The sequence below is a fragment of the Daldinia decipiens genome, assembly GCF_022478715.1.
Source record: "Daldinia decipiens strain CBS 113046 unplaced genomic scaffold F4813scaffold_3, whole genome shotgun sequence".
NCBI classification, from domain to species: Eukaryota; Fungi; Ascomycota; class Sordariomycetes; order Xylariales; family Hypoxylaceae; genus Daldinia; species Daldinia decipiens.
This window is the reverse complement of record NW_026054546.1, coordinates 1,392,427-1,407,764: the sequence shown is the minus strand read 5'-3', so window position 1 is coordinate 1,407,764 and position 15,338 is coordinate 1,392,427. Positions and strand designations below refer to the sequence as shown.

Genomic DNA, 15,338 nt, shown 5'->3' with positions numbered 1-15,338 from the left:
GTTTTTTGTCCGAAGAGAGCGCCATTATGTCTCAATTCAAGCGGACCGGCCGGAGATCCGTGCTACGGCTACTTCTATATTCGGTAGGCGAGTTGGGGAACAAAGAGTTCGTGTAAAAGAAGAAAAAAGAAGAAAAAAATACTTCATCCGAGCCATGGGCGATATGTGTCAGATACGTCGTAGCGTAACTTTCCATGTCAACTGTGTATGTCTAGGTGTCTAGGTGTCTAGGTGTCTAGGTACTGTTTACCTACGTAGGTAGGTAGTTAATGGACGAAGGCGAGGAGGGGTGACACTATCCCAGACTAAGACACTTGAGATGTCATACTAACGTACACTAGTTTTGCCCACCCATGATAATTTGATAATTTACTGGATAGGTGCCATAGGTGCCACTACGTAGACGGCAACCTCCGTATCTAATGACTGAGCAATGAGAATCGAGACGGGGCTCACGGCAATATTGGAAACGGATCTGGATTATGGCCAGAAGCTCTACGATGGGGTGGATCCATGTCTAGGTAAGTAGTATGAAGAATGCATCTGTCACATTCGTCTAGAATATATTAGATCCCGTCACTCTATCTCGCCAAACGGGTATTTGCTCTGTCTCCAGCTCAGAGCCCAGGGCCGGGCAATCCTCTGGCTACCAACCCAGTGGTACTTTGGCCACTGCATAACATGACTTGGACCGGCAAGACGAACAGGTAGGTACCTAGATAGCACGACGTCTGCTTATAGCAGAAGAGGTGAGCCCATTTTTCGGGTTCACAGTCTTTTTTGGTCTGAGCAAAGGACCGAACGTACGTCAGCTGTTCTGCAACGTCTGTCGTCATCCGAATCCATTATGGAAATATGCCTGCTGCTAAGTGATATTCTGGGTTAACCGATGAAACTGTGCGATGCGGCGAGATTAGGTGGCCGTCACGATGAGCTTGGTAGCCAACGGATTTTGAGAAAAGCATCCTCCCACGCCCACGCCCACGGGCATCTGCATTTAATCTATCGATCGGAAGGGCGGTATGCAAGAACAATATATTTTCTTTTCTGAAAGGCCAATGCGGGAGCTCTTGCATCTATCTTGGTTACGAAAGTAGATCTCCTATAACACTCGGAACGGGCCCCGGCTTATGGCTGGATCCATGGCTTTTTCACCTTGCTTCTTGGTTCGGAAACGATCCGTAAAACTACCTAACCTAACCTAACCTAAGATGCATACTTTTGGCCCGTTAAACGATATTAAGGAATTTGATGTATTTCTATCATCCGGATAGTGCACTTTCGACTTGAGGCTAAATCTACACGTACAGCGCCGTGCTTCCACGTATCCTTCGCTTCCATCGTTAGAACTTCCTAATCAATCCACGGTAATATACAGCGTTGCCCCTTTATTTTGTAGCATTAGAACCTTAGAACCGTCGTTTCTCTTAATCTAATGCCCCCCTCCCCCCGAGACGCCTATTATTTTCATCCCCATACCCTAAAGCCATGCCCAAAAAATCGAATCGCCTAGGTACCTAACATGTACAAAACAAATGCTGCTGAAATAAGAAGTTGTCGTGGACCGGCTCGCGGGAGTCAAACGCCCGCGAGATCAAGGCCGGTCCTGGTTAGAGGTTAGAGTGTTGGTAGACTCTTCTGGTGAACTGCTGAACAGGTGAACTATTGCGCGGCGTAAAACCTATACCCCCCCTCGTAAAGATAGTAATAATACAATAAATATAACTCCGCGTAAGGAAGCACGGACACCTCATATACTACCCCGTTTGTTGCCAGTAGTCCTGCGCCTTTTAATCGACTCTAATTCAACGTCACCGGTCGCACCAGGCTCTTCGTCGCTTAGTAGTCTGCCGTCCGTGTCGTAGTCGGCCCTTTCGGTCGAAGGTATTAACCCACTATCCGCGCTGCGCACGGTCATGGCGTCAGCCTCGGCGCGGGCATTGTTAATCATATTAGGTAGTTGCCGTCGTCTCGCGTTGATAAACCAGTTCGATATTTGATCTGTTAAAAATGCTCGGTTAATATCAAGTCTAGTCTGATAGCTCCGATCACCTCCCCACAAGGCGGCAGCAGATCTCGTCGTAATCTCAATAATTGGGATTCAACGTTTCGCTGAATTAACTTACTTAACTGCAAACCGGTCTGTTTCATCAGTTGTTGCTTTTCCTCCTCTGTTGGGTACGGGTGCGATAGGTGGGAGTGAAACCAGGCACGGAGTTTGTCCGTTGTCTCTTTTGGTAGATTTCCACGGCGCTTCCGCTGTTTGCCCTCGTAGTTTCCCCCGGCGCCGAGTTCGCGGACGAGCATGTAGCTATCGTGTGATTGGTGGCCATACGTGGCAGGCGAGAGCACTGGAGAATATAGCGGTGGCCTGTCAAAGAGATGGGCCGACCCCACAGAAAGGGATTGCACTCGGTTGGGATGATGGTAACTGTAGTGGTAACTGGTAGGTCGGTATGAAGCTGGCCTGATCTCTAAACCATAGGTAGTGTTCATGTCTTCTGGAGTCCTCGTTCTTCTCTGAGTTTCTCGCATATAGTCGTCGCTCGGCAGGCCTGGGAACGGTTCAGTTCTATCTCGAGCGAGATTTAACGTGGATAATTTTGATAAAGTCGTCTGATGCTCGGCTTGTTCATGATGTCCCGGCTTTGCGGTATATTGTTGGAGAGCGTCATCGCCAGTTGGATAACCAGCTCGGGCTAACTTGCCCCATGCTCCTATTTCCGTCCTAGAATCAAGGGGTGGTGATACCGAGCGATAAGGGCTCCTGTTAGAATTGGTTAATAGCCTTGGAACCGAGTTCGTTCTCTCAACGTCCCTCCCACTCTCGAAGTGTCTCTTGTGATAGGGTGGCGAATATATATATTCTGGGGGCGTTATTTCTCCATTGAAAGACCCTCTAGCAGGACTAGTTATGGGATATGGTGTCGTAGCCACGACGTTTTGTTTTAATTGCTGTTCAAAGCAGTGGGGAAAAGCCTAGTGGTCGGTCAGAAGCAATCTCTCATCAGACGTGGTAGATTCTACCTGACGAATAGGCGGTAGGGAAACTTTCCCCCCATCCCTAGGAGCGTACGCCCAAGGCGGAGAAAGGCCAGAATTGTAGGGCGAATGGATTGTCATAGTAGACATCTCGTAGATAAACAGCTACATATATACGCCTCGATCTTAGAACCTATTATTATCGTCAGCTTAACAAGAATTGCAGCCAGGCCACAAGACCTTTCTTACATGCTATGCTCCTTGCTTCGTGTAGTGATTTGTCTAACTGGGAAGGCTTAACAATGTTCAAATAGGACACAAAAAGTCAACAATAAATCATAGAATCATTCCACTTGGTAAAGGTAATGGATCGCTTTGGTGGATAGTTGAAGAAAATTTATGTAGAAGACATCTATGAATCTGGTCTAGAAGGCCAGATAAAAGATGAAGAAAACATATCACCAAGTAAGGAGGCGGAAATCTTCTCTATGTATGTTAAAGATGCGAGGTTCTTTGAAGGTGTGGAGAGGTATGGGGGTCTGTATCGATGAACTGACTAACCCATAATAAGCCCAGGATGCGAGGCATGGACAAGGATGGTATACATAGGTAGATGCTAAGACAACGTTCAAGGGTATGAAGAAGACGAAGAAGACCATAGCCGCAGACTAGCCTGTACCCACCTCCCCACAGTTGGTCACTGATACTGTGACTTTCTGCGGGCAGTGAACTGAAGACTGACATGCTAGCCTCTAGGGTGGTACGTTTCCTAGGGCTTACATGGAGGTACGTATGATAGGTATGTAATAGTAGTGTATGTAGGTAAGTAGTATGTAGGGGCACTGGGTCACTGGAAGTGCACATGGCTTAAAGGCCTGGCTACCTAGTCAGACTGCTCACGTAGTAGGTTGACGACAAACTCGGCTCGATAGCGATGGAGTACTAGAATACCAGAATACTAGAGTAGGTACTGGATGTAGGGGAACAAGTGACACAACCACAGTAGGGAAGGGGTCAGCGTTGGAACCTAGCAGTATTGATGTACATGCAGGACAGGGGTCAAACCCCGGACCGTGACGGTTATTGCTTTGGTGCCAGATGAAATTGCCCGATGAAAAGGAAGATGGCTACCGGGGTTTGACTCTAGACACGTACCATTGCATACATGCGATGCATTTGGAAGACCGGATCGAATTATTCCCTCCTTGCAAGCCTTGCAAGATGGATCTAAGTATTTATCAAAAGGGGGATGGTTACCCATGGCTGCCACCCGAATTAGAGAGGTATGTGGAAATCTAACACGTGCCCAACCCTCAAGCATAGCACCACCGAGTATTGACTAGAAGTACTCGAATCGCCGCTGTCACTGTAGATATTAGTTAGCCAAGTAGGAGAGTGCATTGCTCATCTCTAGTGTAGGTACCTAGGTTAGGTAGGTAGTCGGCCAAATAATTGGTTTCCAAGTCGTGTTCAAACGGCGGCTCGGGTTAGAGAAGCAAAGACTAATAAATAATATAGGTAATATATCCCACAAAAAGCATCAAGAGTCATCGTGGTGGTTTTATTAAATATCCGTCTGTATCTTACCGAGCTAGAAGAAGGTTCCTGCAGTTCGCCACAAGGCATCCTTTCAAACTATCCAGACTAACTTATACCTACGGCATGACGCAGAGGCGCACCCGAGAAAATACCGCTGGGTGAAAAGGTTAACTTTCCTCCTTTCCCCCTTACCAGCCTCATTCCCAAACTTGACGAAGACTAAACTGGCCGTTTAAGAAAACCCAATGTTTTATGCATAGGTAATATACGAAACTGGTTCCTGTTGGGACGCCATAATAGCAGATGGGTGTTGTGATAGGTGTTGTGATGCGTAGCGTAGCGTGGCATTCACCTTTTTTTTCTCCCTCTTTTTCTTTAGGCTTATCAACAGCTCCTTACCTCTTAGAAACGACATATTAATACCCCGTTATATGCTTAGATTATTGGCATTGGCACAAGGTAGAATTATATTACTAAATTCATCTTTATGGACCCATTTTTACTGGGAAACCCGCTCTTTACTTTTGCCCATGGGGGCCAAGCGGGACTTCTCAAGTCCTAGCTGATAGGTGAGCCGTGATAAAATCTAGGGGTAATGAATCGTGTACGTATAATGAAATGTTAGTGCAGGTTTGTGCAATACATATTCATGAAATGAATCCACATGACATACATAACACTGTATATTATATTGTGCCTTATCTAATAGGTTCTAGTTAGGCAAAATCCCAAAGCCGGGGGGGGGGGGGCAATCTGATATGTAAATCTGGAAATCTGGAAAATCTGCCAAGGGCTTACCAAGAACTTATGTACCTTGTCCCTTGTCCCTTGTCCCTTGCCCCTTGCCCATTGCCCCCAAAATTAGCATAATCCGGTAAGCCAATAACTTCAAAGCATACTCGAATCCGTATATTACCTGATCATGAAAAAGGGTTCGATCGAAAGCCATGGGACGAAACTTTAAAATAAAAAGGGCCAGAAAGACAACTTAGTTTGTTCTTCTTAACCTTTTGATAATTACCTAGGCGCTTATAAGTAAACACCGGATAAAGTTAAAGGTTGTTGGATACCACAACAACCTCTTTATGTATAATCCCCCCTTTTTTAAGTACCTCTATTCACCTATTCTACCTCGGAGCCATTGGAACTTTTACTTCAGCTATCAAACACAAATGAGGGGGCCTCCAATATTACAAATGATTAGTTCGGTCTGTCTTGTCAGCGTGATGCTCCAATTTCTCACGTATAATGATGATGTATATCGACCGACCTCAGGCTATATTCTCCGACAACGCCGCTGAAATTATCCCTAGTGGCCAGCTTTGTCGTTAAGCGCATCGATATATGAATTTCTCTAGATATTCTGTGATGATCAATTCATAACCAATCAGGCTATGCAACAGGCGAATCGGGATTTTCCAGCAAACCTGAGGCGAGTCATGGACCGAAACCTGAACGACCTGCCGTTTACATATATACCTAGTTAATGTATCTATTTACCTTCACCGAGCGCCAATAGAACCAATGCTACGACGCCGAAGGCCACCTGTATATTATGATAGCTCCCTATTTGTTATTTATATTACGGATAATTCCTAGAACCGTTATCTAACCTTGACGGCGATGGCTTGCACGGAACTACAAATCTTAGGGCGCGTTCCGCTGACTTGGTAGCTGGCTTCTGTCATTAGCTACGGTGAGGTATCGAGTCATAACATTGTGGCGGAAACGGAAACGCACAATGCACAATGCCTACTGTACATAGCGTAGTGAGGTGGATTACCGCTAGGCGGCGGCGACGACGATTCAGGAATGCATAGCGTGTACCTACTGTATTGTACATACATGACGGTATGCGTAACCCTAGTGGCATCCGCCCCGATGGGTACGCGATGATGCCCTCTGCTGTTCTAGCCGGCTGTCAAATCTCGTCGGGTTGGCATGTTTTTGGCAAAATCCCCGTACCCCGTCCATGGACGATCTGCATCGTCCAAAGCTGCAAGACAGATCGGTGCCGAGCCGTGATATGGCCTCCATACCCCTCCGTGTGTTGCGATTGGTTCCCCATGCACTCCTCAATAACTGTCAATCTCGCGCTAAGTTGCTCGCCCTCCTGTAGCACAGTTTGGAGAAGGCAATATTAACCTTACAAGTCGTATTTCGTAGTAAGACTCTATTTCTAAGGGCTATCATATGCTGTGGTATGGATACCGCGATGTTGAGGATCCGAGTCAGTTATCTATCCGCGAGACGTTAATAATGGTGGTAGCAATGGTGCCTTTGGTAGCGTCCAGACGTTGCTGGCACTAGGTAGACAGACGTTGTCGCTAACGGAATCATACAAGACAATGAATACTTTATACACCGAGCTTCATGCAAGTTGTTGTCCTAGTATAAAACATCGTAGGCAGACTTTTCATCAAGTCACGGCTGATATGTGTAGGTATATATGAGTAGGTACCTAACCTACCCACCTGGGTAGTATGTAATGCAAGCTTACTATCCGAGGGACAATAACGTTACCACAATGACATTTATTAGGGGCATTCAAGAGCTATCATTGGTATGTACCGCTTTGATGTATGCTAACGCTAGGGATGGATGCCCTTTGCGCTCTACCCTATTATAAGTACCCCCCACCTATGTAGCCTCCTATTCAACGTGTGCGGACTTTCACCGCATACACTTACACACATACGTAAATAGGTACATGTAAGTAGTAGGTACCTAGCAAATGCAGATTTTCTGACACTTGGTGGGCTTAGTTGGAGACTTGACATAGAGGTCCCACCCTCTTATTGTAGGTACTTAACTGTAGGTATGGGTACTTTATTGTAGTGTTGCTCTTAAAATGTCTAGGCAGCTAAGAGTTCGATCCGGTTGGTCCCAAGTGTAAAATAGGCACGATCTGAAGTTTGCAGTTTTGCCAAGGGCCGCAGATCTCTTTCCCCATCGAAGCAAGGGCCATCTTCGTAATCCCGAGAAGCTGGGGTGGTGACAGAACGATCCCGTGCGCCGCCCAAGCGCCTTGTGCTCGTAACGTGGTGTGCGTGGTGGTGTGCGTGGTGTGCAACTGGTCCAATTGCGTTACGGGGAGGACAAAAGAGAGACAACGACAGCGGAACAGCTGCAGGTTAATGAATCCGGATCCATGGCCACAAACCTGGTTCCCGGGTTCCGTCACGTTGATCTCGCTCACTTGTCACATCCCAACCCTGCCAACTTTTCGACCCGGTGCATACCATACATAGTAACCACCATCCCGTTGGGACGCATTCAAGCTACCGATAAATACAAAACGAGTAGACCGGTTATTTTCTAGCTTCTAGCTTGGTGTTCACATATGCCACCTATATATGCCACTTACATATGTCACTTACATTGGGGTTTCAATTATTCTTGCGATTTTTAGTATCAGTGCCACGAAGCAACACTTGGGTATCTTAGATATCTTAGGTACCTAGCCTAAGGTATCCCTAGGTTAGGTAGGTAGTTATGGTATAGACGAGAGACATGAGCGTTTGTCTAGTTGCTGTTCAGATTCGAAATTGCGACCTTAGTTCCGCCTGTTTCAAACGGGATCGAATGGATGGATCAAGACGGTTGTGGTTGTGATGATGAACCCTACTGTGGCATGTAAAGGCGTATCTACATCTATACATACCTTATGTAAAGTTACAAACTTAGCCTATGGGGATGCGCTGAACTTTACTTTGCTCGTTCGATAGCGGACGTGCGGGGGATATGAAGAAAAATTATCGGAAGAGGCAAGAACTCGGAAGTCCGGGCTGTGGCTGGTAAGCAAAGCAAAATAGATAGGTACCTAGGTAGGTTATGCCTTAGGTACCTTAGGTATGTACCTAACCTAGGTAGATACATAGGTCTATGTATGTAGGCAACTGCGATATAAAAGACACAGTAGGTAGATTCCCGTGATTTACCCGCCAATGTATTTACAATAGTATATTTGACTGCACGAATACTTTTTCATTAGTTGGATCAGTCATAGTTGGATCAGTCATCCTATCCAAATCCTCAACTCCCCCACAATTCCCCCACGATCATTTTCACACCATAAACTTTAAAGGTATCATCGTCTTTTCTAACAAACCCTTACCCTACTCGATAAGATGAGCTCTTGAATAAGGCGTTGGCGTTAAAATCCATAAATCCGTTACTGTACGCATCATTACGCCTATTTCTTTTCCCCCCATCATTTGTCGCCTGCCACATAACGGCCTATTGCATCCAAGCCACTTTCACAACAACCACATGTCTTACCCAACAGCCTACTTAGAACGTTCCTATCCTTCCGTCTACGAACCAATAGTACAGACTCCCGTCTGGCTGACATCGATCAGATACGCCTACTAATGCGGCAACACCACAAGCGGCCGCATAGCTTAACCCTACATACCACATACCACATACCACATACCACATACCTTAGGTAGGTACAGATAAGTATAGTCTTATATGTATGCAACCAACCTCGTGTCCTCGTGTAGCACACGTTCTTCATAGCACGAGTCCGCTGCCTTATTTCTTTTTTCTCATATTTGCCACATACAAAAATGAGAGACATACATAACCATATCTTATTATCATCAAAGAACTCTTCATTAACTCTAGATAATCCATGGTCTAAAATCAACTCCACGGTCAAAGCTCTTTCCGACCCCAGTCCCGTTGCCATCGACTATGTAGTTTACTGATCCACAGCTCCGGTGGATTATATGGGCCATCCTATTCGCGACAATCCCTAAAACGGGCAAAGATGCGGTGGACAAAGCCGGGATGAATCCGCATCCTTGGGTCTACTTGATACTTGACAGACCCTGTCACTGACTTCCTTCCCTCTGCTTCTGGAACAACGTGCCTACAACCCGACCTTGTATGCCGAGTTTCACCCGAACATTTACGTACCCTTGGTGATACGGTGAATACTAACTGCTTACGACGACTAGATACCTAGACGGTAATGGCTACGCTTCAACATATGTGCCATGACGATTTTCATCCACAACGATACATAGATGGTACGGTATAAGGCGAGCAAGTTTAGTCTCGTGAAACCCCTGACATCAGCCAATCCGTTCCAGCTCTATTTACTGTCCGTGGAGATTAATGATCTATGAGCATAAAACATCCATAGACCGTTAGCACAACATCGCCAATCTCGCAGGCGGCCACTAGTATCCACAGTGCCACTACAATATCAAAGCTACAAAATACTTACCAACCTTGCATATACCTATCGTATAAAGCTTGACTATTCTAGACGACTAAATGGTCACGCCTATCTCTAGCCGTGCCTCGATAGTGACAAAGGACTGCATTGGCCTAGATCATATCGTTAAACAGCATTTCCACCGCCAGTCCACGCAGTACGAACGGCTCTCTGCATAGTTCAGCGGGGCCCGTGGTTCAAGAAAGCATCCATCCGCCAATGTAAAAAACCATGATTGACGAAGTAGAATCAGCTTCCAGCAATCTTGGTAATGCGAGAACGTCAGCCGTTAAACACCTTCTACCTACTCTAGCATGACGAGTTGACCATCTACTACAGTCCTATACATAACATCTAGGTTAGGTAATTTAGGTACTTAACTTGGCGGGGATGGCTTGGCTATCCACAAGCTCGAATAGCTCCCGTTGCCAGTCCAGGCAATTATGTGGCCCTCCTGATTTATTAGCACGTTTTAAGCACGTTGGGTTCCTTTTCACTACAAGGCAGCTTTGTAGTCTGAGCACGACGCGAGTCTCGTCTTATTAAACGATGAGACATGTCATTTAAAGCTGCCAGTTCGAGATCTGAGGCTGCGTATCGGAAATATGCATACTGTATGTCTCATAATAGTCATCATCTGGCTGCAGAACTGTTGCCCCTTCTGGCCGAGTACATCGTTAGATATAGCACTTGCCTCAACGTTGACCAATTGTTAGTTCACCAGGCTACAGGCTGGCCTAATTATCTTCGACATATCAGTCGCGCATACTATAGTACGGCAACCATCCCCTAACTACTGGCTATGAAACCTCATCTTCTGAGCAAGCCTCGTCTAGGGAAATGGCACCAAATTCGCTTTCCCGATGCTTATAAATACAGTCGTTTGGAATACTACGGCTTAGATTTGGGGAATTAAAAACGCTAACTCGGCTTAAGCAACGTTGAGAGCTAATATATGCAAATTCTACGCTTAGGAACCTGTGCTCAATGCACCGGAGCAACATTATCTAGCCATCACTATAAACGTGTCTTGAAACGTATCGTATACTTACCACTGGCACAAATGACCGAACTACGTTGACTGTGCCGCGGCCTGTCAAAAAATGGCCTGAGCTTACTTGGGTTTGAAAGCCTGCCAACGTCTTAAGGCTGCTGCAGGTGACACTTAATTATCAAGACTTCGTTCACCCCAAACCCCTCCCTTTTGGTAATGCGTCTATATATGAATTATGATGGTTGATTGTAGTAGGGAAATATTCATGTGGCATTACTGCTACAAAACTAACAGTTGATGTTTGCTCTCCTATCGTAGGCAAACTCGGTGAGTAAAACCATGTATATTAAAAGTTGTATACCTACATCCCCGATCGTCTTCGGTGAGAGCTACACCGGTGAGCGCCTCAGGGCCACTCGAACTATGGCCATGTGCTTGCATAACGCCCTTCAATGTGGGCGTCATTCGGAAAATGCCACTCGTTTGTAACAAGCAAATCTTCAACCACAGTTCTCCAGATGTTGGCTCAACCTATTCCCTTGTAGCCAGTACAGTATAATATTTATTATCTAGTTTCGAACTAGGCTAGAATCGGCTATAAGACGATTCTAAATCGGGTAGTTGGCACAGTCTTCAGCACAGGCTAGCATCTAACAACTTCCCAAAAGGACCGATATATGTGCGGATGGCTTTTCTTGAATAGGACACTAGTTGGAGGTAATGCCGCGAGCGAGAACCGAGAGCGTGGCATGGCCCCCATACATAAGTGTAGAATTATACTATGTAACTAGTTAATAGCATCTTGTTGGCATCAGATCTCGAGCGGAGGGATGCTGGGATGTCATCAAGGATCTGACAGATGAAAGGGCCGGTGCTCCCATTCCGGTTCTTAGCCCGGGGATGGGCAACACATGGAAGAGTACATGCTTGGTACGTTTCGTACGAAGCGACAACAACGACAGGTCAAAAACACATCGACGATCCCCTAGGGACCCAACTGAAGATAACGATCAACAAAATGCTTAAAAACTAACTCGCTGGGGCGGACTAATGTACTATAGGCCCGGTAAGCCCAAATCGAGAAGCAAAGCCGACGTCAAGGCAGGTCGGATCGCTCAGTCCAATTATTGAAACCGCAAGTACTTGTTTAACCTAGAAGCATCTGCTAATAGGGGTCCGAGCGTCTGTCAACTGAAAATCCTTGGAACGGGAAATGGGAATCATGGGATGGTATTTGCAGGGGGTCCTGGTTGTCACATATCTGACGACCAAATCGCATCTCAGGATCATATTCCCTGTCAGAAGTCGGCCATACCCCCCCTGCTGCCCTGTCAACTGTCAAGCCTGTCCTCCTTATTCTCGCTTATTATTAACTAGATTACATACTTAACGCTTCCCGGCCCCGCGTAAAGAACCCTGCGCCTTTCGACCCCCAAAGGCCAAGCCTCCGGTTGCGACCAAGATCATTGCTACTGTACATTAGGATACAGTACTAAGTAGTATTCTCCCATCGAGTTCGCGAAGATAGGGCTTTTCGTCCGCGTGCAAGGTCTCAAGTCCGAGGTTCCCACTTCCCACTTGTTAGTGTACTGTTCAGGAGGTCTAAGATGAGTAATCCCATTATATTCCTTGGCTTTTATTGATGGATAGCTTGAGCTTTTAATAAACAAGGCAAAGCAACCTGGACGCCTCGATCGGATATCTTATAGATATCTTAGATACTATTTGGTATATAGTACTATACCTAGTAGATATCTACATAACTACATACCTACCTATATTATTGTACAATACCTTAGGTAGGTATGTACAATACACTACCACGCATTTCCCAGTGCGTATGGGTGTGTATGGGGGACCCAGTCCTAACACGTGTGGATCAGAACAAAAAAACGGGCATGTCAATCCAGAATGACGAGGTGCCTGAACCAAACCGAAAATATAGCATTTATGGGTCGGATCCCTGCTTTTGGCGTTAGAGCGATCCATCAAATCAATCATTCGCGGGCCGTTCACCCCAATCCCCTTACTCGGTAGGGTAGTTAGTAGGTTCTTTTTCAAGTTCCGAGGCACAACTTATCTCGTTTATTAAGATACGAGGACAGCACATGCTAGCTAGTAGCTAGCACGGAATGAACCGAGTGCCTTGCGTCCCCATTATGCGAATGAGGCTCACCAAGGATCGTAAGATGCCGATATGTAATAAGTTAGACCGAATCCCTAGGAGATTTATCTTACGCACGAAAGGAAAGAAAGAAAAGGGGGACGTTACCAAAGCTCCCTCTTACTATTACTACATAGTATGTAATCGACAGCAATAACTACCGAGATAGGTAGGTACAGCTTTAAGTGACAGGTGACGTATCAAACGCATACGCCGCGCGTCTTCCTGTAACGGCGTGGTTTCTTGACCAGTTTAGGTATGCTGTCCGTAGGGCTGCCGCGGGACTAGGGGAGCTAGCTCGCCGGCTGTCCATTCCAGACAGAGCCTCTCAGCGATTCGGCGATTCAGCGACTACCGCAGCCGGTGAGAAGCTTCCCGGGAATCTTTCGATGGAGACGAGGGCGTATTGCTACTAATTTCGGATCTCCTAAGGCTTTAAGCGGTATGCAGTCACTACAGAGCCTACAGCATCGATGAAGTAATCAAGGCGGTCTAGGGGCTACGAACATCGGGAGGCCAGGAGGCCAGGAGGCTTAATCCTTCATTGGGCACGGTGTAGCGCGGGAGAGAAGCCGTTAGACGCCATCTCGACTGCCAAGCTCAGGTCGGAAGATTGCCGCCACCATAGCAAAAAGGAGTCTCTTGTAATTGATGTAAAGTCAAAGAGTTGAAACGGGCTCGACCTGCCAGCATTGCAGGGTCATGCATGCATGCAAGATCCTAGACCGCCAACCATTTATTGGTCGGAACCAAGAAACGCCGGGTTCAAGGAGGCAAGCTGTTCGCTGTCAGTCGATGGACGAGCACCGGGCGTACTGATTGACTGATTGACTGATTGACTGATTGACTGATTGACTGATTGACTGATTGACTGATTGTTCTACTCAGCAAGAGTTTGCGCGGGCTCGGAGTGACGAGACGTGGTTGTTGGCCGCCGTCGTGAGTGACACTCTACGCTGGGCACTCTACGCTGGACACTCTACGCTGGACACTCTACGCTGGACACTCTACGCTGGTAAGTTCCGAGTGGAACTATGTGAGTAGTAATAAATCTAGTTTTCTTGAACAACCCGAGCAATTTGAGCAACTTCGCCGTCGCCAATAACGCATCGAATCGATGATTTCTAGAACTCGACGCCTGCGGGGCGGAAGGGTCAGGCTTACGCCGCCACCACTTCGTGACTAAGGGTTGATGCGTGGAGAGTGGCTACAAGTTTGGGATACCTGTAGCATGTCTGGCAGCTAAGATATGTACGTATGGTAGCATGCAGCATGCACATGTAGCTGACGAATATGTCTGTCTATATTATTCTCCAGCCTGTCGTAATCATTGGTAATGCGGAGCTGGCGATGGAGACCGATATGTAGGAGTCGGGGTCTGCTTAGTTACAGGACTAAGCCATACGGCCTTGCGACATACATAGCCAGGTACGTTTACCGGCTGCAGCTATACCTCGCCTAGGGAAATATCCACGCGATGGGGCTGGCTGCTATGATACTAGCAGTATCATACTACTGCAGCATGAAGAAGACACATGGAGACCCTGAGGTCCAAACTCGCATATGCACAACGGGGGAAGAGACGGCAAATCATATGATGCTTATTCCTACGTCCTTATACTCTGTCCCTCTCTATCTATCTCTCTTTCTTTCTCTCTCTCTCTCTCTCTCGTGTGTCTCTAAAACAAGCAAAACATAAACAGCCCATTGCTACGGCATCTAAGACTATGACAACGTCATCGACACATTATCAAGCAATATATACTCCCCGATGATACCCCCTTGGTTCTGAGCCGTTCGGGTTCTTGTCTATAACTAGTTCTAGTGCGATCAAAGGTCCAATAATATATTAGCATCAACCAATGTTTTCTCTCAGTAGAGCACGGCCAAAAGCAAAATCCGATGTAGGAATGTAATCCCCCCCCCCCCCCCTTTTTTTTTTTTTACGATGGGGAGGCCGTCTACATGCTGGTAAAGTGTTTCCGGACCTACATATGACACGATCAACCAGCATGGCTTACAGAAGCGTCACGTCACCGGCTGGCTTGGTTTCCGTGCCGCTACACCTGGTAATTGTGTTAGACGACCTGTTAAATGTTCATCCTTATTTATAGCTACGAGTTTTGGCTACCTACTTATGCAAAGATACGGGAGAAAGTTAACCCTTAATACATAGTAGTTAAGGATAGTATTCCAAGGTAGTTAGTTTCTTAAAGACCATGTGCTGGTTAGACATATCGTTGCAAGAGACTTGCTGAAGATGAAAGCTCTAAGTCTGGTGTATAGTTAACTCGGGCATATCAAAGAATTGCCTGTGTAGGTAGACTGCCTACCTACCTACCTACCTACCTACCTAGGTACTTACCCAGGTAGATATGGATATATAGAATAAAATCAATATTGCTTTGAGCCCATCTTCAACCGGGCAA

The 15,338-nt window shown here is 46.4% G+C and overlaps 1 protein-coding gene across 1 annotated transcript; it reads right to left on the bottom strand.

Moving 5' to 3' along the window:
• Nucleotides 1-1,467: 1,467 nt before the first annotated feature.
• On the bottom strand, nt 1,468-3,314 carry F4813DRAFT_177904 (uncharacterized protein). Its single transcript, XM_049239280.1, has 4 exons — nt 3,232-3,314; nt 3,028-3,175; nt 2,127-2,979; nt 1,468-2,001 (listed from the first exon to the last, which is right to left on the bottom strand). Exons 2-4 carry the CDS (start codon nt 3,130-3,132, stop codon nt 1,751-1,753), a joined length of 1,209 nt encoding a protein of 402 aa, XP_049103916.1. The 5' UTR covers nt 3,133-3,175; nt 3,232-3,314; the 3' UTR covers nt 1,468-1,750.
• Between the last annotated feature and the right edge of the window lie 12,024 nt (nt 3,315-15,338).

Excerpts from the sequence above, each read along its gene's own strand:
- F4813DRAFT_177904 (XM_049239280.1), bottom strand. The coding sequence starts at position 3,132 with ATGTCTACTATGACAATCCATTCGCCCTACAATTCTGGCCTTTCTCCG. Across the intron at positions 2,980-3,027 it reads CCCTACCGCCTATTCGTCAG|GCTTTTCCCCACTGCTTTGA; the intron begins GTAGAATCTACC and ends ACCGACCACTAG. Across the intron at positions 2,002-2,126 it reads ACAGACCGGTTTGCAGTTAA|ATCAAATATCGAACTGGTTT; the intron begins GTAAGTTAATTC and ends CATTTTTAACAG.